The sequence below is a fragment of the Lichenostomus cassidix genome, chromosome 1Aa, assembly GCF_008360975.1.
Source record: "Lichenostomus cassidix isolate B80296 chromosome 1Aa, HeHo_3.0, whole genome shotgun sequence".
Taxonomy (NCBI): domain Eukaryota; kingdom Metazoa; phylum Chordata; class Aves; order Passeriformes; family Meliphagidae; genus Lichenostomus; species Lichenostomus cassidix.
In genome coordinates this window covers 55,130,188-55,154,987 of record NC_139480.1, presented here as the reverse complement: position 1 = coordinate 55,154,987, position 24,800 = coordinate 55,130,188, and the positions used below count along the sequence as shown (strand labels likewise).

Genomic DNA, 24,800 nt, shown 5'->3' with positions numbered 1-24,800 from the left:
ACTCTAATGAATCCTGTAACTGGGATTTCTCTGGGAATAAAGTCTGTGAAGGATGGGAAACTCAATCAGAAAGAGGAGGGGGAAGTAAAACTCCAGAAGTGAATTCTGCCAGGAGCATTTCCTGTAGCTGTTATGCAGCACCTGGAAGCCCAGGGCTTCCCAGAGCCACTCCTGCCTGTGCAGCAGAGGTGTGGTTCTATAGCTGGGGGCAGGTCCGACTGGAGGTGACACAGGAGAGGTGGATGGGAAGGAAAACATCTTGGCAAAGCTGGGGAGAAGTCATAGCTTGTAGTAATCTCTGTGGTTTTGTGTTTGACAGGCTTTTAGGAATTCTAATCTCACATGGAGTGTTAGCTTGTTAAAGGCCGCCAGATTGGGCAGAGGGGGAAGTTGGATAAATTGCATTTTCTGCCAGGACTTCAGGCCTGTAAGAGCTTAGTACATAAATCACGTTTATCCCCTAGGAAGCTGTTTGATTGCTCTGAGTAATGGGGTTTGTGCATTACTGATTTATTCCCAGCAGCATGGAGCATAGCGCAGCAAACTGCTTGGATTTAGGATAGACTCAGACATGCTTGCTGTCTCTTGCTCACCTCCTCTTTTTCACTGCCACCTCTCTGTTTTTTTTCTCCTGCTTCTTCCTGTGTGCCTGTGCAGGAAACCTCCCCACCCAGAGCCACTAAATATTGTGGTGTACTGTGAAGCTCCCTGCCTGTAGTGAGTGCTGCCAAATAGAATTTGCTTGGTGGTAATGGCAAAACAGCGTGCAGTGGGTTGAAAGTTGTAAAAATGTGATAACCTTGTTATCACATAATGAGGCTGGAGCTGTTTGCATTATGTAATATATAATGTGTAATATATAAGGACTGTTTCAGAGCCCTGACAAGCTGTAGGGGTGCCTGTGAACTTCTGGGAGCTTTGAAGTGTGAGTTTTGGAAACTCTGCTTCCAGCTCCAAGTGAATATTTGTATTGAAAGGCCAGGTTTATGTTCCTTGATTACACTGGGAAATTCATTCTGGTGGGTTGGGGGAAGTCCTGGCAGCTCTTTCTAGGGTCTGGAATAGCTCAGATGCTAAGCCCTGCCTGTCCTTTGGAAGCAGCTGTTGAGTAATAGCAATGCAGATTACATGTTCAGATGAAACAAGAAGTGCTTAGATCCCCACTGCTTAAGGCTGGCCCCGGAAATTCCCAATGTTTATACAGCCTGGAATCCAGTTTTATACAGCCTGGACAGTTGTGGTGGGCAGTGGATTGATTGGTGCTGTGACTCTGTCCAGAGGGACTTAGCTCAGGTTCAGGTGCCAGTGAAGGAGCAGAGTGACTCAGGCATGAGATGATGTGGGAGGAAAGCCACAAAATACCTCCTGTGAGAGACTCCTGAGGTTTCTTTGCCATGGTGAGCATTGCACAGAGAGGAGGTTTGAGAATGTTTTAAGTAACCACAAGAGGCATTTTACAGAGAGTTGTTGGTAAGTTGGCAGCACTGTTGAGACCAAATGGCAAAAGTTTACTTCTGCCCTCAGCATTTTGTCCTTTCTGATGTGGTGCTAGTGGGAGTAAGGCAGTATTTGTTACCGAGATATGTTCAGAAAGGAAAAAACCCAAAACTTTCCTGAGTGCAAAATGGAGCTTTGACCATCTCAAATCAATTAGTATCACACACAGCTGTCACTCAGCCACTGGGAATGGGAGTAGGAGAGTAGCAGAAAGAAATCCTGTGGTCCAGCATTTGCTTCTGCTTTTGTTTTATCATAACAGAGCCTCTGATGATCATCAATAAACTTGGTTTTGGGTTTTGCTGGGCCTACAGGAGAGCAAGGTGCGAAGACAAACAGGGTAAATGGTCACTTGTTCCTGCAACAGTGTCTGAGGTGACTTGTGAAAGCATCTTCCTGATCTTCCCTGTAACAACAGACTCATTTCAACCCAGAGCTGGTGAGATCTGCTCTCATTTCAGCAAGTCTGTAAAGAGGCAAAAGAATTCAACTGTGAGTGCAATATGAGTGCAAGATAATTGCCCTTTAACTTGTTTCTGTGGCTGCACCAAAAGAGACTTTAAAAGGCTTGGAGTTTCTAATAAAAAGAGGTTCCAATTTGGATATGTCTTTATTTTAGTCCACTTAGTGCCTTTAGCAAAGTGTTTGCATCAATAAAGTTGATTTTATAGCACTTAGCACTCGGGCAAGGTTTAAAACACGTTATCAAACTTTCAAAAATGAAATTGCAAACAGGGGAATTGCAAGTTCAAGGTGCATTTCAGATAAATGGCTCTGTATTAATCTGTGGTAATTTTACCATTGGTATTCATCTGTTAGAAGCCATCTGTCAGCACACAGAAGGACCACTGAACTCAGGGCAAAAGTATCTCTGGATCCTTGGCCAAGTGATAGTCAGCTGTTTACAGAAGTGATGGTGGTGGCTGCAGCAGCTCAGGCTGTAAGTGAAGTCCAGTGTCAGTGCTTGGTGATGCATTAAATCCTGGCTTTCATCCCAAACCAGACTATTACAGCTCAACTGGTGTGTAATTCTGGGTGTACAGACGCAACAAAGAGCACGCTGTTTTGTCAGTGTCCATTTCAAGGAAGCTAAAGCAAGACATGATTTGGCATTTATTGGATTCTCTTCCCCTTTCCAGTCAGTAGGAAATGTGGTATAACTGGAATCTCAGTCATAATCCGCTCACTTTAAGAAATTTTTCACACTGGCAAATTTCATCCAAATTAAAAAGGTAGTGTTTAATTTGGTAGTGTTTAATTAAAGGTAGTGAGTTCCTACCAGTTTAATGAAAAACTGGATAAAAGAGAGCGGTCAAGCCCAAGGTTTCCTATTTTGTTTGGCCTCCTGTTTGGCTGATCAGCTCATCCTGCTGGCTGGCAGGCATCAGATGGATGCTCTCCAACCAGGCAAATCTCATTCCACCTCCTAAACAATTGATAGTTATGAGGTGTGGGAAGCAGTTTCTGAGAAATGAGAGGAACAAGTTTCTCTTCAAAGCAGAGCTTCCTTCAGTCTGTTCCTTCAGATTTATTCATCCGTCTTTGATGGGTTAAAACTTTTCTCCAGATGTGCAACTTCATATGCCTTTGAAAATATATTGGTTTTTCATGCCTTTTCCTGTGATACCTCTGCACATTCTTTTCTCTGTCATGTATATAGATGATGGCTGCCTGGTTACCTACAGTTTTTGCATCAAAAAACACTCAGAGTGACAAGTGCAGGAGTATTCCTTTCCTCTTTATTTCTATTGTCTCAGCTTTTAGGCAATCTGTGTAATGAAGGAATTTTTTTTTTCTTTCTGTCTAGTTTCTTTCTATTGAGGGGTGTGAGTGAATTGATCAAATTAGTGAAAAGCACTCGATGGACTCTTTTGGATTGGAGCATAGGGGCACTTTTATAAGGAGCATTACTTACAAGGCTTTTATCTGGGTTGCACAAGCAGGTGGAGAAGTCACTGTGGTGTGATCATTGACTGCTTAGATCCAGGTGGGGCCAATCAACACTCCAGATAGTGCAAGCTCAACTGTGAGATTAGAGTTGCTCCATTAATTCTAAGTGAATCTCCTTCTCCTGAAAGAAAACAGCCACCCTGTGCCCTTGTTGATGCCAAGCATTTCTCAGTGCTCATGGTAGCACAAAGCAAGCAGCAATTTCATTGGAAGGAAGGAGAGAAGTGGTGAGAACAACTGATTTTTCCCTCCTGCAGCAGCAGCTGGTGTAGTGGAACTTTGTGTCTCAGCTGATGGTTCTGCTGTTTTGCAAGACAGCCATTCATTAATTTCACCTCATATCTGTGAAAGCTGCTCTCCTCCTGCCAGGTTTATGTGATTTTTTTTTTAAAAAAGGGATAGCACATGAAGCAATTAATCTCCTCCCCTGCTCCAGTCCCCTTTTCCTCTGAATTCCCTGGAACAAAACCAGCTGTCAGTGCAGCTCATCTTTCTGGCACTGTGAGGGATGTGTGAGCAGAGATGGGGCTGCAGGCAAACAGGATCCTTCCATGGGATGGTGTAGACAGGCAGAAGAGCTGCAGTTCCTCTCTCACCACTCACCTTTGCTGCAGAAGCCTCCACTGACTTCCTAGGATGTGGAGCAGCAGGCCTGGCTTCATGGATTGGAATAAAGCTATCAAATACAGATGTTTTCATCTAAGGCAGTCATTCCTTTCTGGTCATTGGAGAGGAAATAGATTTTTAGTCTGAGATGAAGCCAACCCTAAAAGACATGGTTTCTATGAGGAAGCCTTGGAGTGACCTCAGTTTGCATTTCAAATGCTTAAATGAGATGAACCCCATGTCTCCTCTGCCACAGCTGTGTGTAGGGGGTGGTGGTAGTGGCATTAGGAAAGCAGAGCAGCAGTGCCAGTGGATTTCAGCATTGTGTGAGGTTTCTGGCTGCCTCCCAGCAACCCTCACTGGAGCTTGCGCTCAGATTGCTCACTTCTGCTGGGAGTGTGGCTGTTCACTGCAGCTCCCAGGTGGGATGTCAGGTCGCTGGTGCTGTGTCTCCTCAGTGTGGTTGGGAGCAACACAGACAGTTCAGAGACATCCTGCATTCCAGCAGATTTTACTGCATGAAACATTTAGGTATCTTTGCTATTGCTAGTCACAGTTTGTGGTGGTTTCCTTACAGCTCTTTATACGTCTGAGATGAGACTCTTAGAAAAACTTCATCTGACCAAATCCTGGAATTCATGCCCTGTAATTCATACCTTATAATTTGTGTTTCAAAGCTTGCAAGCAGGCTTTGTGCATAGGAATTTGAAGCAAGTTTGCATAAATAAAAATGTGTTTTCTCTGAAAGGAAGTGAACAATTCTATGTTTCAGTAGCTTTTCAGATCAAAGTCCTTCCCTTCCCTTCCCTTCCCTTCCCTTCCCTTCCCTTCCCTTCCCTTCCCTTCCCTTCCCTTCCCTTCCCTTCCCTTCCCTTCCCTTCCCTTCCCTCAGCTTTATATCCTGGTTTCTTCTAGTTCACCAACATTGTTCAATCAGAAAGGTAGTCCCTGGCAAATGTTGGCCTCATCTGGATTTCTCCAATCTAAATGTGCCTAAACATATAATCAAAATCAAACCCCCCATTTCCTATGACACTTTAAATGTGTCTGGAAAAAAAAAATCACTTGTATACTTAAAAAAAAAATAGAGTTAAACAAAATCAGTCAAAGATCAGGATGAGGTGCTGCAGTGACTGACAGCTCAGATTTTACCTCCCAGAAGGCAGCAGAGTTTGTTTGTACAAGGCCAAGGCAGCAAGGATAGGGTAACCCTATCATCCCACAGGATGAAAAAAACAGTTTTATATTTCTTTCGCAGTCTGGGAAACAGAACTGTGAACTCTACTGCGTGGGTGGCACCAGATCGGTGATTTTAAAATAGGCAATGAAAATCCAAATATTCTCTGGTTAAATAAAAGTACCTAGTGAAAACAATATTCTCAGGTTAAATAGAATACTTTGTTTCCCTCTTGTGCACCTCAAAAAAGCATAGAAAAAACTTCTGGAAAGATACTGATGATGCAGAAAAGTTGCAAGTGCTTGATTTCATAGTTTCCTCCCCAACTATTAATTTGGCAATTTGTAGCAAATTCTCTTTCATTTATAGTTGAATTTTTACTTTAGAAAGTCACATGCAGCTCTGTTCCTAAGCTAATGAAGATGGTTTTCTTGAATTGTTCTTATTCTGTGGTCTCTGCAGCCTCTTTCATGTAGGTTGCAGTGCCAGGTGTGATTTACTGTCTGCAGCCTTTTTATTGTCCTGATAACTTTCCTCTCTTGAGGAAGATGGGGGAAATATTAGATGATCCTTGCAAAGTCCAGACACCAGAAATTGCTGCAGGGGGCATTGAAACAGGCTGAAAGTTTCATATCAAGAAACAGTATAATCATAAATGTGAGGAGGAAAACGGTCATGACTTTAGTCTTCATTAAATCTTACCATATTGCAGAGACCTTGACTGAGGAGTAAATCAGATTATCTCTGTTCTGCTCTGTGGTATTCACTCTTTCCATATTTCTTTTTCATTGCATTTAGATCTATTCTTCAAGCTTAGGTAACTGGGGATTTTCAGAAGTGAACCTGTGCACAGCAATGTATTCTTGATTTAAATGTATTTGGCAGAGGTCTTAATTTTAGCTAGGGCTTCAAGTGTGACTGCTGCCCCAAAAAACCAGTGTGCTATGCTTTTATGGATATCAAGAGCATTTGCATTGGCCATTCTCTTATTCATTTAGTACTCATCCAGGTGATCTTTCTTAGGAGGGCAGTTTTAGGATGATATTCCCAAGCAGTTGTGCTGAGGGTAATTCTCAGTTTCATTACTGCTGCAGTAGTAAGGTGCCTTAAACATCATGAAAACCTCAAAGTCTCACTGAATTCTTCAAGCTAACCCCCAGTTACAAGTGTTAGACTGAGCTTTTTAGGAAAGAGAAATTCAATGTGTGTGACCAAACCCAGCCAAGTTTTCACAGAATATTCAGTAACCAACTGCAGCTTTATGGGATATGGGCCTGGATTTTTTGTCTGTTCTTGGATGGCATGGGATGTGGGGGTAATGAGGGATAAGTTTGTCCCTGTAGCTGGCAGGGGGTGGCTACCCCAGAAATAATATTTCCAAGCGTTATTTAGAATGAAATATTTAGGGGTGGGTCTTGAAAAAGAGAGAATAGCCACTGGAATTATGGAAAGAGTAGAAAACTTTGTTCATAGCAAGAAATTCAGGAAACTCCAGCCTTTATGCTCATCAGAGAGGAGGTTGAAATTTCAGAAGCCAAGGCTCTCTTAAAGGAGGGGGGAAAAATAATTAAAGAATCAGCCAAAACCTGAAGTGCCAAAAAATCAGACTCTGAACAGGATTGCAGATTTATTAAAGACAATATTTTATTAAGCAGTGATTTTGGTTTCTCCCCTGCCACCAAAACTTCTTGCAAAAACATGGGGATATGTTATTTTCATGGAAACATTACACCAAAGACATCATGAGGAGAATTTCAGGATTAGATTTTGAGGCAGTGTTAGAGGTGGTCAAGCCAGATGTGTTTCAGAGCCACTATTGGTATTAATCCCTGAAGTATTTACAGTGGGGGATGCACAAGCTGGGAAATAGGTGTTGATTAGTTGAGGATTTTAGCTGAGGATTCCACGAGGCTCTCAGCAGGTCCTCCTGCCTCTCCTGGGGGATGAGTAGATGGAAGCAATTAATAAATTGCAGTGAAATGGAGCTGTGCAAATCTTCCTTAGTGAACCCAAAAGACCACCCGTGTTTCTGGATCCCAGCAGCTCCACAAAACCCTGGCTGTCAGTGAAGGCCTCTTGGTTCTGTCTTGACACCAACCAAAACCCCAAAGCCAGATTACTTTCTTTCTTTTTTTTTTTTTTTCCCCAGGCCTTCAGATTAATTTGATCCCAAATCAAAACAAGGGAAGTTGAGGCAAATGGGAACTGCATTGTAAAGGGAAGGAGGTGTAGATCCTGACTCAGTTTTGCAGTGACAGGATCAAGGTTAGCATGATGCCACCTAAATCCAGGCAGCTGAGCAGGGTCTGACTGAAGCAATTCATTTCACAAATTATTTTTATCTCAGACTTGGATGTGAGCCTCAGTCATTATTTTAATGCTCCATTAAAGCTATACTGTCATGAAATAAGAAGTCTTGCTTTACCATTTTGGAGCAATGGTTGAATCAATGCCCTTGGTCCGTGAGGGTCAGCTGGCATTTAATGGGACCTGCTGAAGCAACATCAAGCTGTAGTCTCTCCTGGCCTCTCCCCATCCATGTGTTCTGCCTCATCCTTGTTTTCTGAACACTTCCAGACATGGTGACTCCACTGTTTTCCCAGAGAAGCTTTGTGAAGCTTTTTCTCTTCCTCTTGCAGCTGTTTCCTGACAAGTGGCTCCCCATCAATCTGATCTTTTCCACTTTCACGTAGTACATTAATGTAATCTCACTTGCATGGGTTTGAAAGGAAAAAGCTGAGGGGAAGAATTTTGCTCCCTCTGCTTTCTGCAGTGCTGGTGGTGCTTCCCTGCTCCGTGTAGGACAGCATCCCAAGGCAGCTGGCGAAATGGGGCTGTGCTGGGGAGCCTCCTGGCTCACAGCCCATGCCATGGAATTGTCCATGTTTTCTTTTAGATATTACATTTGCTGCATTTGGGATGTTTCAAACAGCTCCTGAGTCTTTACTGACTGGGACTTGAGTCAAAGCAGGGTGCAATTAAGCATTAACTGTCTTCAAACTGAAATCAGACTGCAAAGTTTGTTAACTGAAGATGAAAAATAAGTCATTGGGGAGTTTTACTGAAAGCTCTTTCACTGGCTTTGTGGATGAATTCAGGTTAAGACCTCAGTGCTGAGGCTGCCTTTTGTTTAATGACCTGCCTGGTGCCCAATTCCAGCTGAAATGTGAGTGGCTTGGAGTGAGGTTCTCCAAGGAACATTTCTCCTGCTTCTCCCACAAATAGGGATTTGTTCTGTAAGTGTTCTTGGATCTGAGGGGCCCTAGTGCCTTTTCAGTCCCAATATTAAATCCTCTCATATACAGGTGTCCTCTGAATTGGAGATAACTTGGAATCGAAAGCATATTGTTTATGTCCTGTGAGTGAAGGAATGCTTCCTGGCTAAAAGCTGCTGTAGTTCTGCAAATTCTGCCATAACATTTCTGCTATACATTTAAATCAAGCTCAGCAAGCAGTTCAGTCTCCCTGATCCTGCAAAGCATCCTGCTGTTGCTTTGTCTTTAAACCCATTCTGCTTTTAAATGGGAATTTTCCTGTGAAGCTTTTCTTGCTTTGTAATTTTGGGATTTGGATCAGAAAGAGAGACTTTTGATAATTATTCTTTTCTGACAGAAAGAATACAGGGGTGCACAAGATTTTTGTGCTCACACACACAGATACATACCTGCCTGTTTGTGGTCCTTCCAGGAGACCCCTTACTGCTTTTCAGAATAGGTTTATTGATGAAGGATTCAGTGGGAACTGAAAGAATGCATTTTTGGGGATGGCAAAGAATAGGGATAAATATCTAGTTTAATAAATAGGGAGTGAGTTCTACAAAGAGTTCTTAGAGTTCCTTAGCTCTTCAGCCTACCTTGGCTGAGAAGAGACTCATTAATATAAAGCACTAGCTAGATAATTTTCCACTCAGTTATTTGTGCTTCTTGCTCAGACCAGACTTCCAGAGGAGGTTTGGGTTGAAGGATTTCACTGGGAAATTTTAATTTTGTTGTACAGTTTTGTAACAAATGGCTCCAGCTGATCTTGGATTAATTTACGTTTTTTGGAAGAGTTGCTGTGGGGATGGAAAAATCTGCAGAATTAGTTTCTTTCCACTTGAGAGAGAGAAATAATTTTCCAAAATCTGCAAACTGGTTTGTGGACAGCCAGAAAAATCTCCACTGTCCTTGCATTTGGACATGATCTTGTCCACCAGCCTTGTGGACTTTGCCACATTCTTAGGGAAGTTCTGGCAGGGAACTTCCTGTTGCTTCAGTTGAAGTGGGGCTGAAAAATAATACTCCCACATTTGCAGAGAATTATGAGCTTATGGCAAAATCCATTTTTGTTAGGGAAAAATAATGGTTTTTTTCAAATACCAGTTTTTAGAGATGAAGAATATCTAAAACTTTTAAAAATGCTAAAAAATTTAAATTTTTGTGAATGACAGTAAGATTTTTAATAAAATCTCTTCTTTTGCAGGGGAGAACAGGCATGTCAAGCATTTTACTAGTCACTAATAACTGGCATTTTTCCACTTACAACTCCTGTGCAGCCATTGGAAATGGTTCCAGTCCCTTTGGGATTCCCTTTAAAATACATGAGGAATGTGTATGAAAACATAACAATACACTGTAATGGCAGAATTCTGCAATGTGTATTTTTCATACATCTATGAGTGTCACCCTTACTAGTGCCATGCAGGCTTTGGAAAGACAGGATATTCTGAACCTTTAGAGCTTTTCATCGTTCTGTATTTTAGGATATTAATTGCTGGGTTTGCTGTGGTACAGAATTATCAGAATAACCTTCAACTACCTCAGCAGCTCTCCAATTTCTGCTCAGGCTGAGTAGTATTTTTGGGAAATGAAGGAGTAAGAGGATATGGAGTTTCAGCAGGGACACTAAGAAGTATATCCTCTCTCTATATATATCCATCATACTGGGATGACTCAAGCTGGACTTCAGTTAGGCTCTAATACTGCTGGGAATGTAGCACAAGGACATCCAGTAACTGCAGAGAGGTGCCAAAATTTCCATACATGAGTTATGTAACTGTGGGGTTTTAGGAGGTCTGCTCTTTGTGAATAAGATTTGGTACTGAATATTTGTGTACCTTGGATCTAATTTTCAAAGGAGCTTCTCTGATTTCTGTATGTGTTGCAGACCAGTTTTTTACCCCTTAAAATGGGCTGTGCAGGATGGAGTTTCATTTGCTGAATCTTGGTTTTGTTTCTGTGTCAGTCGGAATGAAAATTTACATTTTTTTCTTTACTGGCTATTTCTAAGATTTTTCTGAAATAAAAGCAGGTTTTCTGTTCCCCCTCTGTAAGTAAAAAAGAGCCCCATGGTTCATCTGCTGGCTGGGAAGGGTGGCTGAGAGTGGTAGGACCATGACTGTGAGGGTTGCTCATTAGCAAAGGTGTGATGGAGCTCCAATTAATAGCACTTTCTCTTTTGTTCCCTTCTCTAGGAAGCTGCTGGAAGAATGCTGTGACCCTGGGCAGCTCTTTGCCATGACAAAGATGAATTCCCCCATGGGAAAGAACCTCTGGTTTGACGGGGAATTTTTATATTCTGTCACAATTGACAATGCAACTTACTCTCTCTTCCCACAGGTTAGTAACCATGATTTATTTTCGTTTTAAATATTAGAAAATGAAATAGTAACATGATACAAATGAATATAAATGGGCTGAAGGCTCATCAGGAAATTGTATCTTCATTTCTCAATACCAAACAGCATCTGATTTTTTACTTCCATGTTCTGAAAATGTTGCTTGTATGGATATTAATACTTCCTTGGCTGCTTTTTGGAATGTACAGAAGGGATGAAATTGGGTCATCTGTCTTGATTTTTAAAATGCTTGGTTCTGGCTGTTTTAAGAGAGTGATTTCTGCATTTCAGTCAGGGATTGCTGTCGCTGTGAGTCTGATTCCTCAGCTCCAGTTGCTTCAGTTCAGCTCTGTGTGGCCAAGATGGGACAGTTCTTTGTGTGAAGTATCCCAAGTTACTTCCAACTTAATGAAGTTCATTGATGGCAAACGTGAGCCCAATAAGAGAAGCCAACAGCTTGGCTTTGTTGTTCCTTGCTGTGTTTTCAAATCTTGGAAGTGGTCGGTTAATAATATTCATCACAGGTGCTTTGGGTTAAGTGCAGGGGTTTTGAGTGCTGACAATTTGTAATACTGATCCAGGCCACTTATATTTTTAATTAATACAGGAACTGAAACTAAACAGTGAGTTTGTTACACTGAATTTTGTACGTGGAAGGAGAGATGTTTAATGTGGCTACACACTTAAAGCCAAACATCTGGCTGTATGAATTGATTTACCTGCTACTTTGATCTGTCAAATTCAAGGTATAGGGATTTATTCAGCCTCCCAGTAAGCGTTGGGTCATTCACACAGGGCTTCTCATTTTTGCTGTTTCAGTTAAACATGTAGCAGAGTCCTCACTTGCTAACTTCATCCTGCAAATAAAACATCAGAGAAGTTTTAGTTTGTTTGGGTTTTTTTTAAGTAGTTTTTGGATCTCAAAAGCAGAGTTATTGCTTTGAATGAGTTTCCTTTAATGGAGAAAGAGAGAGGGGAAGCTGCAGTGTGGGGCAGAGGAGATGGGAGCAGCCCCTCTCTGAGTTGCTATGGTACAGAGGAGCTCTGTTCTGCAGCAGAGCAATGGCTGCAAGTCTTGTTTATGATGATCAGTGGGATTTGTTGCTACAGCATTGCACTGTTTATTGGAGAATTATTGGAGAAAACCCAAATCCTTGGCAGAGCTGTGGACTTGGTACCACACAAAGATCCTGCAGCAGGTGCTCAGTGTGTGTGTCCTGTCCAAGGTTTCAGGAAAGCCCCACCTGGGCTGGCAGAGGGAGGGCACTGTTTTGTGATGGATTTGGGATTTCAGATTTGGGGTTTTTTTGGATTAAAACCTAGCTCTCTTCTCGGCCACAGTGGTGTCCTACCTTCTCTCACAGCAAAGAGCAGAGTGCTGGATGGGCTCCTTCAGAGAGCTTAGAGAGAAATCATAGTCCTTCCAACTCCTCTGGTTCCCAGGATCCTAAGACCTGTCCTTAAGATCAAGAGTAAAGATCTGGGAAGTCCTGAAGAGAGAAACTCCTGGGGGACAGCATGAGCTAGGGAGCTGGCACTTCAGTGGTTCTCAGGCTTGCCAAGCAGGCTGCAAAAAGGGGTTGGGTAGATGCTGCTGCAGGGGGGGTGGTGGAAAAGGGGAATTTTCAGTGTTCCAACCCAGGAATGGTATCCCTTCCATGAGCTGATGGGCAGTTTGTTTCTGAGAAATGCTACTCACTACTGCTCCTTCTTTCCTTGCAAGTACCACTGCCTCTAATTGGATGTGTTATTCCTGTGCATTTTGCCCTGAGGAATTTTGTAGACCTCTATCAAGATGAAATCCTGGTAGGCTTAAAAGCTAAGGTGGATTTATTTGCAGTAATTTGTTAAATGCATTTTGCTGCTTCTCTCTTTGTTTCAAGAGAAGTACTTGCCTAAATTTTTCAGGCTCCTGCTTTGAAGAATGGTGTCTATTATTAGCTTGCTTGCAAACGATTTTCCTGAAGATGAATATTCCTTTCAAAAGTATTGAGAAGCTTAAAACAGCTCACAAAATATGGTGGATACTCTGAGATGCCCAGGGGATGTAACAGGAATGTAAAGGGCCACAGCTATGTTGATATAATCGAAAAAATATTTCCTCTGGAGTAAATAAAAACGGCTCCATCCACATCAATCTGCTGGGCTTGAGCAATTTGGTGATTGCAGAAGATTTCTCAGTCCTGAACCAGTGACTAACTTATAGGATAAGGTAACTCAAAACTAAATAGGAAACTTGCTGTGTTTCATGTTATACAGAAAGAAATATGTCCAAAATTAATATGTAAAGTGTCACTTATTTCTGAATGTGAGCTATACAAAATAGAATAGTTTTTCTTCTGAGCAATCTGTAGATAAAATTCTTACAGCTGGGTCAACAATTTCTGTTAGAGAGCTTTTCCACTAAAAATGCTATTTCATGAAAATATAAATTTAGTATCAGTTCATTAGTTTTTCAATTTTTCTTTGAAGTGAAAAGGTTAAAAGGTTTTGGTGGTGGTGTGACATTTCATTTTACCTTTTTTTTTTTAATGTAATACTTCAGCTGTTGGTTTGGATTTTTTATCAGCTCTGTTGCTGCCTCTTTTTTCATCAGACTTTGATTGATTCCATTACTGCTCCTTTTATTTTTTCAAGTTTTTGACCTGCCGAGGGAGAAATTTGCAAAAGAGGAAAGCTTTTAGGTGGAAGTAGTCATTCAGTGTTCCATTTCAGTTTATGAGGGCAAAATGTGATGCTGCAGAGTTTTCATGAGCCAGTAATTCCAGCTGCTGGAAGTGGCTCCTCTTAGTCTATCCCTCTCTGTGTCATTTTACCCCTTAATTTTGAGAATTAAAATCCTTGGGAGCAGAAATGAGATCATGCAGAGGCTGCAGCATCTTTTCCCATCCTGGGGAGAAGCTGTCAGCACCCAGCAGTGGGGAGAAGCTGGGCTGGCCACTCAAGGTCAGCTTGTCAGTGGGATTTGTCACCACTGTGGATGTTCCTGAAGCAGGACACAGGGCTGTGTGCTGGTGAGTGTCCTGGGCTGCTGTCCCTGCTGAGCAAGGGACACTTCCCCCAGTGTCCCCCAGTGTGGCAGTTCAGCCAGCAGCTCTGCTCCTGCAGAGGCACACAGGAGGCGTGAGGAGCATTTGCCACCCTTCCCCATCTGACTGCAATGGGAGAAACCAGGCTGCCCTCTGTTCCTGCAGCCGTTTTTAGCTGCCCTGAGTCAGCAGGATGTGAGCACATGGGTAGCTGGGATGCAGCTCAAAACCCCATGAGAGAAACCTCAACCAGAGCTCATCTGCTTTGGACTTACAGAATGCAACGAGCCCCAGCTTCAAATGGCTTTTGGAGATAATTTTTCTCTCCTTGCTATCTTTTTCCTCCTCAGAGTTTCAAAACCAGATTTCAGACTGTCTTTAGCATTAAAGGGGGAAAAGCCCCTCTCCTCAGTATTTAGTTTTTTGCGCAAATAATTGACTTTTGTTGCTTATTGGCAAAAGCCTGTAGCAAGGAAGAACTGAGGTGAATTTCTGAACTTTCCTTGCTCCATTCCCCTCGAAGTTAAAAGCCCCAGTTAAATCAAATGTAGCTTCTCACTCTGCCATGTAAAGTATTGTTTTGGAGGGTAGAGGAGTGAATACATGTTAAAAGACATTTCAAATGTTAAACTTTAACTTTTTAATCTGGCAAAAAATCTATTAATTGGAAAAAAAATCTGGTTTTATTGTATTTCATTTGAAGCAGTTAGGTACTTTTGGTACCAGTAAATTATTTCAAATTACTAAAATATGATTCCTTAGCTGCTCAAATCCCTTGTAAAGTTTCACAAAATGTGGCATCCATTTCTAGGTACTTTGTGATCAGGAGAAAGATTATATTTTTCAAATTACATATGTAATATAAGTATTTGTTTTAAGTTTAAATCTCTGCCCTTAATGTAAAGGCAGGGGGAAAGTTGTTCTAATTGTAGATGTAAAATGGAGACATTGTCTGACATTTTCTGGGTTTTCTTTATGGTGTGTTGAGCAACAGTGAATTATTTCATGATTGTGCTTTGTGATTTGTGCTTTTCATTCAGGGTACCTGTTAAATTCTGGGAGCTTGTTTGGTTTTTCTTGGTTGCTCACAACATCTTTCATTTGGCCAGGGATTTGTGTCCTCCTGCTGGTGCTATTTCAAAGCAAATTCCCTGCTCTTACAGTTATAGCCTGCAGCAAGTAGAATAATTAGGAATTATTTCAAGGGAAAAAGAAAAATCAGATTGGGAAAGGGAGTTTGGTGTGGAGTCTGCAGGCTTTTCCCTTATTGCATGCTGAGAATAACAGGAAAAACATCCCGAGGAAGGCAATGGCTTTGGTTGCAGCAAAAGGTGAGATGGAGGAGCAGCAAGTTGTGGGAAAAGTTAGATGGGAAGTAGCTGCTGTGCAGGTCCAGGCTGGAATGGGAAGCTACAGCTGTGTAAAGAAAGTGAACCCCTTTAAGGGGACAATATTACCTTGCTTAGGGCAAACACACTGTCTTGTTGGACTGATTTTAGACCCAGGTGATCCAAAATTGTGTATAAAAGCACCTGAAGCGACATGGGCTAGGATCTGAAGGGCTGCAGTGTTGCCCTGCAGGAGGCAGGAATTACTGCCTTTGCTGTTGACTTTGGAAGTGCTCTGTCAGTTTTTTGCTAGCAGTGTACTCTGTTCTCAGTAATGCTCTGTAATTAATAACTGCTTGGAGAAATGCAGTGAAATATTGGCTGTCATATGTTACATTTTTTTCTTGGTGTCTTGGATAGGGATATAAATTTTAGGTCTACAGTCATTGTATTAAGCAGCTTTTATTTCTATTTCCATTAATTGTGTTGTCTAAATAGTGCTTTCCCTTTTGGTCCTTTTTTTTTTGCTTCCTTGATTTATTTCCTCCTCCCCATGTGTACTTTATTATGCAAACTCTGTTCTTATTGGGGCTACATGTATTGGCTCAAAATGAAAATGTGATAAACATTAGTTGCTGGAAATGTGGAAAACATTGTCTACTAAAAGGTGAAGAGGTATTTAAATGTTGTGAAATGAAATTTTGTTTTGGGAAAGCACCGAAGATATTTTCTATTATTCAAGCAATTGTATTATATAGTGCTTTTCATAAACTGGGAGATGAAATATTGTCTGTAGAGACCTCACAAACTGTGCTCTTCCCTTCAGTCCGGGATAATCTCTTGCCATTGGCATCAGGGTGATCAAAACAAGAATGTGGCGTAATATTTAATTAAGAGAAACCCCTTCTCCTCACTGTGATTCTGTCCTGACTAATTAAGAACTGTGTAATGGGGCCAGTTTGTGTGGCCTGTCAGGAAAGCTCTTATAGAACATTCTCTGTTCTTGCTGCTCAGTTAGGCAAAAGCCACAGTCTTTCTGAAAGTGCTCTGTAGGGACAAGATGCAAACACACCTGACGGTGAAAACCCAATTTGTGCTACAAAATCTGAACTGGAACACGTTTAGTTGGAAGCAATGAACCAAAGGATGGGCAGTGTGCCCTTGCTGAAGTGAGTTGAGGCAGTGCAGGGGGTTGCCTTCTGTCCCCTGTTGGTGTGGGCTTTGGTCACCCTGGGCTAGCTGAATGTCTCCAGCCCAGCAGCTTAGGGTGGTATGGGTGAGCCTGATTGCTGGGGAGTTCACTGCAATCCTGCTCATGCCCAATTGGCTTTGTCTCAGTCGGTGCAAACACAGAAATAGATGCTGACCTTTCCAAATGTAGCAGAGAGACAGGGAAGGATTGGATCTGGCTGCAGAGTGTCAGTTTGGCCCCCAGGCAGAGACACAAGATTGGCTGCCCTGACTCAACCTTTCCTTTCCAAACCCAAAGTGACTGAGCATCCATCACTCCATTTCCTAGGTAATACCAGAGCTCATGTTTCTACTCATTGGCTGCACAGCTGAAATGTTCTCCCTCAAGTATCATCTTTACAGTACCTACAAGTCACAGCCGCTAACGTTATGCTGTGGGATTGCCAAGGACAGAGCAAAAAGGCTGAACTCGCAGAGGAAGTGAGAAGCTCAAGCAAGGAGGGACAGAGGGGCCCTGGGAGTTTTATGGGCTTTTTAGTCAATGTTCATCTGATTTATGGTGACATAAACTTGCTGCTTTAGAAGCAGGAGGTGTTGCAAGTAAAAGAATAATTAAAGAAAGTGGTCACAGATAAGAAGCTACAGGGACAGCAGATTTCTGATGGCTATAAGTGACTTGAGGGCATATGAGCTGCCTGGCTGGGGCTATAAAAATAGGAATAAGGGTGGGTTCTAGTCTGCCCAAAGGCAACACAGTTAGGTTTGCTTTTTTTGTTTTATTGTAGTTTTATATAACTGATAAGATGCTGGAAGAAGATTGTTTCTCCATGCAGAGGTTTTTCTGGCAGTGAACTCATTTATATACCAAGACTTCCACCTACAGGTGCAGTGAAACCTTTGCTTCTTGAAGAACACTTAATTCTTTATATGCTGTCCACCTGCGGGCCTTTCATTTTATTTATGAATTTTGTTATGAAAATTCATCTTGTTCAGTTTAAAGATGTTTTACTGTATATGTAACTATATATTTGAATTATTCAATGATCAGAGCACATGGTGTTAATTTTCTCTCTGCAGTAGTTGGCTTTTTGGTGAGATACTTCTTAAAATAGGTTTAATACCAGTACTGGCTTATTTGAGGCTTAGGTTTGGTTCCTGGCTCTTACCACCTGGCAGAAGAATGAGTAGGAATTGATGGAAGACTTCATACTTCCAGTTTTTGTATTGTTATTTGGCCTCTTGATACAGCTCATGTAAATTTTACTGGAATGTGGCAGGATGATGTTCAGGGTTATTTTTTGTGTAGCAGAGATGAAGCCCCCCTGTCTTCTCCCACATATTCCTAAAAATGGGTAGAAATGTGGCTTGGTGCAGCCTGCAGGCTTGGAGAAAGTCAGGGAAGGTTATGCCACTGCAGAAGCTGTTAAGAAGGGGTAGCAAAGTTACAAATCTTGTAGGAAGATGATATAGCGACTTTCAAGAGATCCTTTATGCCTTCTAGCTCAGGAGGGTGTGTAAGCCCAGCTTTACATGTAATGAGAACTCTGCTGCATTACTGCTCAGGAACTGACTTAACATAGCCAGGCATGGTTGATTTAGAGTTCTTAGAACCTGATGTGAGGTGGAGGGAAGGGCTGGGGTTCTCTTCTGGAACTGCTTTTGTCACTTGAATGATCCCCATGCGGCAGGCATTGGCTTCCAAGTGATATTTTGGACATAGAGAAAAGAACACAATGGTGGTTCTCTTCCATCAGGGTGCACTGGATAAATCCTGGATGTGCAGGTTGCTCAGACCAGGAATCCAGGCTGCTTTTTCCTTCTTCAGCTACAAAGCTTATACCTTTTTAGGGTCTTTAAGGAGAAATTTGGCAATTAAATCTGTGCTGCAGATTGTCTCCTGGCCAGTAACTACCAACCTGAGGTGGCTTTGGAATGTGGTGGCCAAAGGGTTAGTCTGTAGTGGCAGGCAAAGGCAAGGAAACTGAAAATACTGCTGTGAACTGAGCCAACATATGACATTTAATGGTGTAGTGAATTTAGACTTGTGTAATATAACTGTGAATCCCAAGTGCAGAAAGAAATAGTTCTTTTCAGTGCAGAGTTCCTTTTTTTTTCTTCTATAATTTCTTTTTTCAAGACTGTGTTAGACATTTCTGCCAACCCATGGGCATTTGGGGCTGGGGGTGGTTGGCAGTGCCAGTCTGGGTATGCTGTGGAGAAGAGCAGCTTTCATAGAAACATACCTGGCTTTGCAGATGGTTTGGAGGAGGAATACTTGAGTCCAAGACCATGCCTTAGGCTCACTGACTTCAGTCCAGTCCATAAATCCCAGGGAAACTGCTGGGGGCATTCACATGATGTTTTTCTGTAGGGTACACTATTGCCAGCTCAATTCTGCACACCTTTCCTAGGTGAGCCCTTAATCTATAAGCTAAAAATGAGTTATAAAATCCTGTGAGTGAGGTTAGAACAGAGGTTTGAGATTCTTCATGCCAGTTTGGTGGTATGTTTGTCAGTTAAAAAAGCATGGAGCTGTTTTAATGTTGTCTCATGGAAGCAGTCTCCAATGGCTGTATTTTCCACAGTGTAAAACATACTGGACTAAAGGTCTCCAGTTTCAGAAGGTCTGGACGAAAGCCACTGGATCTGCATGATCATTTTTTCTGGAGGAAATACCCAAATTATTACCCAAACATTAGTTCTGAGACCTGGAAGAGTTTTCTAGGAGCTCCCAAGTCATGCAGATGCATTTGGTTGCCTTCATTCCCTGCCGTGGCAGGAGGTTTGTTTTGAGGCAAGGTCTAGATTCATTGAACAGTTTAAGCACAGGTTTATTGCTGTAATGCAAGGGTGCTGCTGCCTCGTGCTGATGGGGACGTTTAGTGAGCCATTTAGATAGGGATAAATGTGGTATGGAATGCTGATAGACCACTTTTTCATGTGTATAACATCTCCTTACTAATGGTTTTATGGGATGTGACCAAAGCGTTTGCAGCCTATTGAGTCCCATGGTGAGGTGAGGTTCCTACAGTGGCTGAAGGGAAGGAAGTCAGTGTGGGGAAGGTGATCCTGGTGATCCCAACATCAGTGCAGCCTTTGGTGGTGTGCAGGGCCAGGCAGCTCCCTGGAGAGACATCCTCACTCACCTTTTCTGTACCATCTCACTGATTCTGTTCTATCTAGTTAGAAATACAGCCTAGCTAGCCACAAATACATGCTGGGAATGCCTGACAGCCACGTGTGATGACTGAGAGTATCACAGAGTCGTTTAGGTTGGAAAAGACCTCCAAGTTCAAGTCCAGTCTTTGGACTGGAAAGTGAAACCATAGCCCTGAGTGCCATGTCCACTCCTTTCCTGCACACTTCCAGGGATGGTGCCTCCACACCTTCCCTGGGCAGCCTGTTCCAAGGCTTCACAACCCTCTCAGTGAAGAAATTCCTGGTGGAAATTGCCTCCTGGGAGCAGAGGGCAAACCTCACCTGGCCACAGGCTCCTGTCAGCTATTCTTGTTAGCTCCATACTCTTACCTGCTGGACTTGCACAAGAAGCACCAGCCACAAGATAAAAACGTTTTTCTGTAGCAAAGCCAAATCAGCACCTGTTTTCACACTGTTCCCTTTGCACTCATAAGGGTGCACAAAGAAATGCATTCAGTCACCCCACATAATCCAGAGGTGCAGCACTATTTATGATTTAGTTGTACAAAGTCATGCTTGCACCTTCCCAGGGGGATTCACGAGGCAGTGCTACAGCAAAACACAAAGCACCATCAGCTCATTCCTGTGGAATCATAGTGAAACCTGTGCCAAGTTGTTGTCTTGGGGATGCTCAGGGATCACTGCCCTTCTGCCTCTGCCACCATCATAGAATGGTTTGGGTTGGAAGGGACCTTAAAGATCAGCTCATGCTCCACAGGCAGGGACACCTTCCACTGTCCCAGGTTGCTCAGAGCCACATCCAGCCTGGCCTTGGACACTGCCAGGGATCCAGGGGCAGCCACAGCTTCTCTGAGTATCCTGTTCCAACATCTCACCACACTCATAGCAAAGAATTCCTTTGTAACATCTAATCCAAATCTGCCAGGTTTTTCAGAAACACTTACTTAGTAATTTTTTACAGCTTCCAGTAATGGATATTCCACAACCCACGAGGCTGTCCAGTCTAGTAAGTTGCTCCCCTTATGCACAGGATATATATCCTGACATCTAACTTGAAATTCCCTCCTGGCTATAAGTAAAGAGATGGGTTTTTTTTTATCTTTTCCACATATGACTGCTATCAAGTCTCCCCACAGTCTTTTTCTCTAGGCTGAACAACCCTAAGTCTTTTAATCAAATAGCTGGGGTTTTTTTAAACTGCTGAATGTTTTTGTTTTTCTAATGGTCTGTAAGTAAAATATGTGCCAGTTAACTGTGTGGTGCCCTCAGAAATGCATCCTCAGATTTATCCTTCAGAATGGTACAACCATTGGTACCATTTTTGGTACATCAATACCAAATACTTCAAAAAGCAGAGCTTAATGTCACCTTTCTGCTTGAACAAGCTTGTGTTTAGTGTTGCTGATTATTCCATGCACAGTGCAGCTTTTGGTACTGTGGAGCAATGCTGCAAATTTAAGCATTGGGGCTGGGCTCAACAGGAGATGGTTTAGGTGAAAGAAGACAATAAATGCAAAGGCTACACAGATCTGTTCTGTGATCCAGTATTATTATGCCAGTCAAAATGAGAAAGCCAAAGAGAAATAGTTCTTGTATGAGTATGATGCTCTTTATAACAATTCCCTCAAGCATTTTACAGTCATTCAAATTCAATGTATGGCGTTACTGCACAGCTAAATCTATGCCTGGAGACCTCTGGAGAAAATGAAAATGAGGGTTTCTTCAGGAAGACTTTGTGGGGAAGAAATGCTGCAAAATCCCTTTTTCCCATACAGTAAACACATAGAGATGCTGAACCACTGTTCCTTTTCCTCCACAAAAACAAAACCAAAACAAAATTTAAAAAAGCCCAAAAAAGAAAACCCCAAAACAAAAAAAAACAACAAAAAACCCAAACAAAAAAAAACCCAAACAAAAAAAATGGAAGAGACCTTGAGAGCCCCTGTGATCCTCAGGCCAGTATATGAATATAGAAAGAGCTGTGGTGGTGAAAAGTGTAACCAGGTGTATTGATTCCGTGTTATTTTCGGCAACATTTTCTTGAGGGATGATCAGATGCCAGGTTCAGGCATGCATTTACACCAGAATGATGTCATGGTGCCAAGGTAGTCCCTATGTTTTGGGAATTTCAGATTGAGTATCTGTTTGTTTGAGAATAGACCATCTGAGAGGTAAGGAAGTTGTAGAGAAGATCTATATAGTAATAATTAGCAATGTTGGTTTCTCTTTAAAGTTTGATATCTGCTCCCACTGAGCACTTGTAACGCTGAGTACTTTTCTGAAACCTGCTGTTACGTGAAGCCTATGAAATAAATAATATTTCCAAGTAGACCATAAACCTGCTTTTTTGTGATTTCAGAGGGTCTTTGTTCATCAGAGATGAAAAACGTAGTGGCAAAGTTAGAAAGTGTTCAGTGTGGTTCTACTCCAGTGTAAATTAGGTCCTTCCTGCTTGCCTCATTATTAGCATTTTGATCCTGCAAGGAACTCCTTGTTCACAGTAATTAGCTGTGCAAGATATAATACCTGGTTTTATTCTTGTAAAAATCAGCTTTTGGCCCTTCTTTCCATTTTTCCTGCACTCTGAAGTTTGATATGCCAGTTACCTCCATGCAATATTACTCTTGCTAACCATGTAAACTTGATTTTTCACACTGATTTAGTTTGCAAAATACATGTTAATAACTGTGTCCCTGCTATCTTTTTTCTTTCCCCTTCCTGTGAGTACTGCTGGCTCTGTGCTTTATGGAACACTGCACTTGATTCTCTCTGCCAGCTCTAGCTGAGGGAAAGACTTGCCCAGGGTGAGGTGACCTGAAAGGCCAACTTGACCTGGCAGGGTCCCTAATGGGATGGCAGGTACCCACTCTGGGTTGGTGGTTCTGAGGGGATCTGGTATAACAGGCTGGCTGAGAGTGTAGCTCTGTCAAGTCATTTAACGCCCAGATATTTCCAGAAATGTCAGCTTGCAAAAATTCCACCTTTTTTATTCAGCAGAGCTGCTGCTTTCATATCCCACTTAGGTTTATCTTCCCACTGGTGAACTACATTTTTGTTCCTTCAGAGCATCTCCAGCTACATAGAAGCAGGTTGGGCTGTAAGTTGCCCTGATCCTAAATAGTGTCACCAGCTTCACTGGGGTTTTGTCATACATTTGTCAAGGGCTAATGTTTTACATGACTCCATTACCCTTCCTTTTCCATGGAGATGACAATGTACAAGATAGATCAAAATCAAAGCTGATTTGCTAAGAGACCTCACAGCGGTCTTGATTTCAGAAGTTCTCATAATAGACACTTTGTCTTTAAATCTGTAAAAACAAAACTCTGGCTTGGGAAGGATCTTTCCATGCCTGAACTGAAATTTGAGCTGGTGTCTGACTGAGAGGGGGAACAATTGTAAAACAACAGTAAATACACCTTTTGTTGATAGCACTAGGTATTTTGGTAATATAGAAGTGAGGTGAACTAGCACGTACACTCTACTAAAGGTGTATTTGTGCTTAATACTAGTACAGGTAAGAGGGTGAGAGGAAATCAGTATTTTTTCAAAACTGTCTCATTCCAGTGCACTTTCATGTTGGCTCTTGTTAAAGACATCTGCTACCCACAGCATCCCTTTGGATCAATGTCCCCTTCTCTGATGGAGAACATGACAGCTCCCTGGTCTGCTGCTTCAGTTCTTTATCTTGCTTTTCCCACCACATCTTTGTCTCTGTGCTCTCTCCTAGGTAGCCTTCAGGCCTCCCCACCTACTGCTGCTATTCTTCAACTTTATTACTATCTCTTCCTAGTTGGCCTTTTAATCACAGTTAGGGGATCAATTGCGTCCCCACTAATGCCTTCTGGGCTGCTGTGATGCTGTGTGGAGTCCATGCAGCTTAGCACAGAGCTCAGAGACAGAGTCATGGCAGGGATGCAGGCAAGGAGCACCAATCCCATTTTGCAACACTTCTGGCATCTCTGCTTTGTCCTGCTGTGGGCATTTGAATCCTGCATAAAGGTGAGCCAGCCCCCTTCCATGGAAGTACTACTCTCTTAGTCCAATCCTGGGGTAATCTGCACACCTGGAATGAAATTCAAAGTGTTCTAGAAATGAATTACACGTTTTCATGGTCAGTTTTTCAACTGTCGTATGGTTTGCTCGTGATTGGTCTCAGGTTGGAGCTGCAGTTGCTTTGCTGCTGCCTATTCTTTTGTCATCTAGATGGCTTTTTTCTCCCTGTAGTAACACCGTGTAATAATAATGTTCTCATGTTATTCTGATAGCTTTGTTGTGACTTTGAAGGCACAGGAGCACAGATAGAACAAACCTTGTCAGGAGAGGTAGTATTTTTTTATGAAAGCAAGGTGAGCTTGGCTCTCGCAGGGCACTCCTCTGCAGGTGCCACAGGACAGGTTTCACCTCTGTTCCGTGGCTGGCTAGCAGCAGTTAGGAAGGTCATTAGTGACACAAAGCTGGGAGGAGTGACCAATCCTGAGCCCTTCAGAAGGACCTCGACAGGCTGGAGGGATGGGCAGAGAACAACTGGCTAAAATTGAACCAAGGCAAAGGCAGGGTCCTGCACCTGGGGAGAAACAGCCCCAGCACAAGCTGGGGGTCACTGCTGGAAAGCAGCTCTGCAGGGAAGGACCTGGGGGTCCTGGTGGAATGTTCAAGTTAATTTGATATTATTTTAATGCTCTACAGATGGGGGTTTTGGAAACCATATAAAATCATTTTGTTAAATATCTCATTAGCAGGTCAGGTGTGGTTCATTTTTGAAATCTCCTTAAAACTGGAGTAAATACAGAAAGTGTAAGTTGTGCAGCATTCCTGATTTGGCAGCAATCCAAGTCAGTCACTTCATAGCCTTTTCCCTGTAAATTTAAGGCATTTCTTCCATCTTCTGGCATATATGTTAATATCCTGTTGTACTTTCAGGGGAGCTAAATACAGTACAACCTGCAAGAATTTGAAAGGTATGTGTTTGGCTTTGATGAGTAGCCTTTCCACCAGAATTCATAGTCTTTCAAAAAAGCATTTTCTCTGAAATTATGCTTTCAGCGTGTTTTTCTTTTCACTAACATATGCCTAACTACCACTTACTGGCAGTGCACTCCAAATTCCTGTCAGAAAGAGTAAATTTAAAAAACACAGGTTTTACTTTAAAATTTGTCTTTTGATTGCCATGTCTTTATGTTTTGCCTTCCGTGGATGTCTAGCTGCTTATTTGAGGGAGAAAAAAAGCTGTCTCTGCAAAAATGATGAGCTGAGTGGAAATGATT

General features: G+C 42.3%; 1 protein-coding gene across 1 annotated transcript in view; it reads left to right on the top strand.

Moving 5' to 3' along the window:
• The window catches only part of ST8SIA1 (ST8 alpha-N-acetyl-neuraminide alpha-2,8-sialyltransferase 1), a 102,893-nt gene that overhangs the window by 14,714 nt on the left and 63,379 nt on the right, over positions 1–24,800 (top strand). Inside the window, exon 2 of the mRNA XM_085049142.1 lies at positions 10,683–10,827. Within this exon, the coding sequence (XP_084905268.1) occupies positions 10,683–10,827 (145 nt within the window). The remainder of the gene's footprint in view (positions 1–10,682; positions 10,828–24,800) is intronic.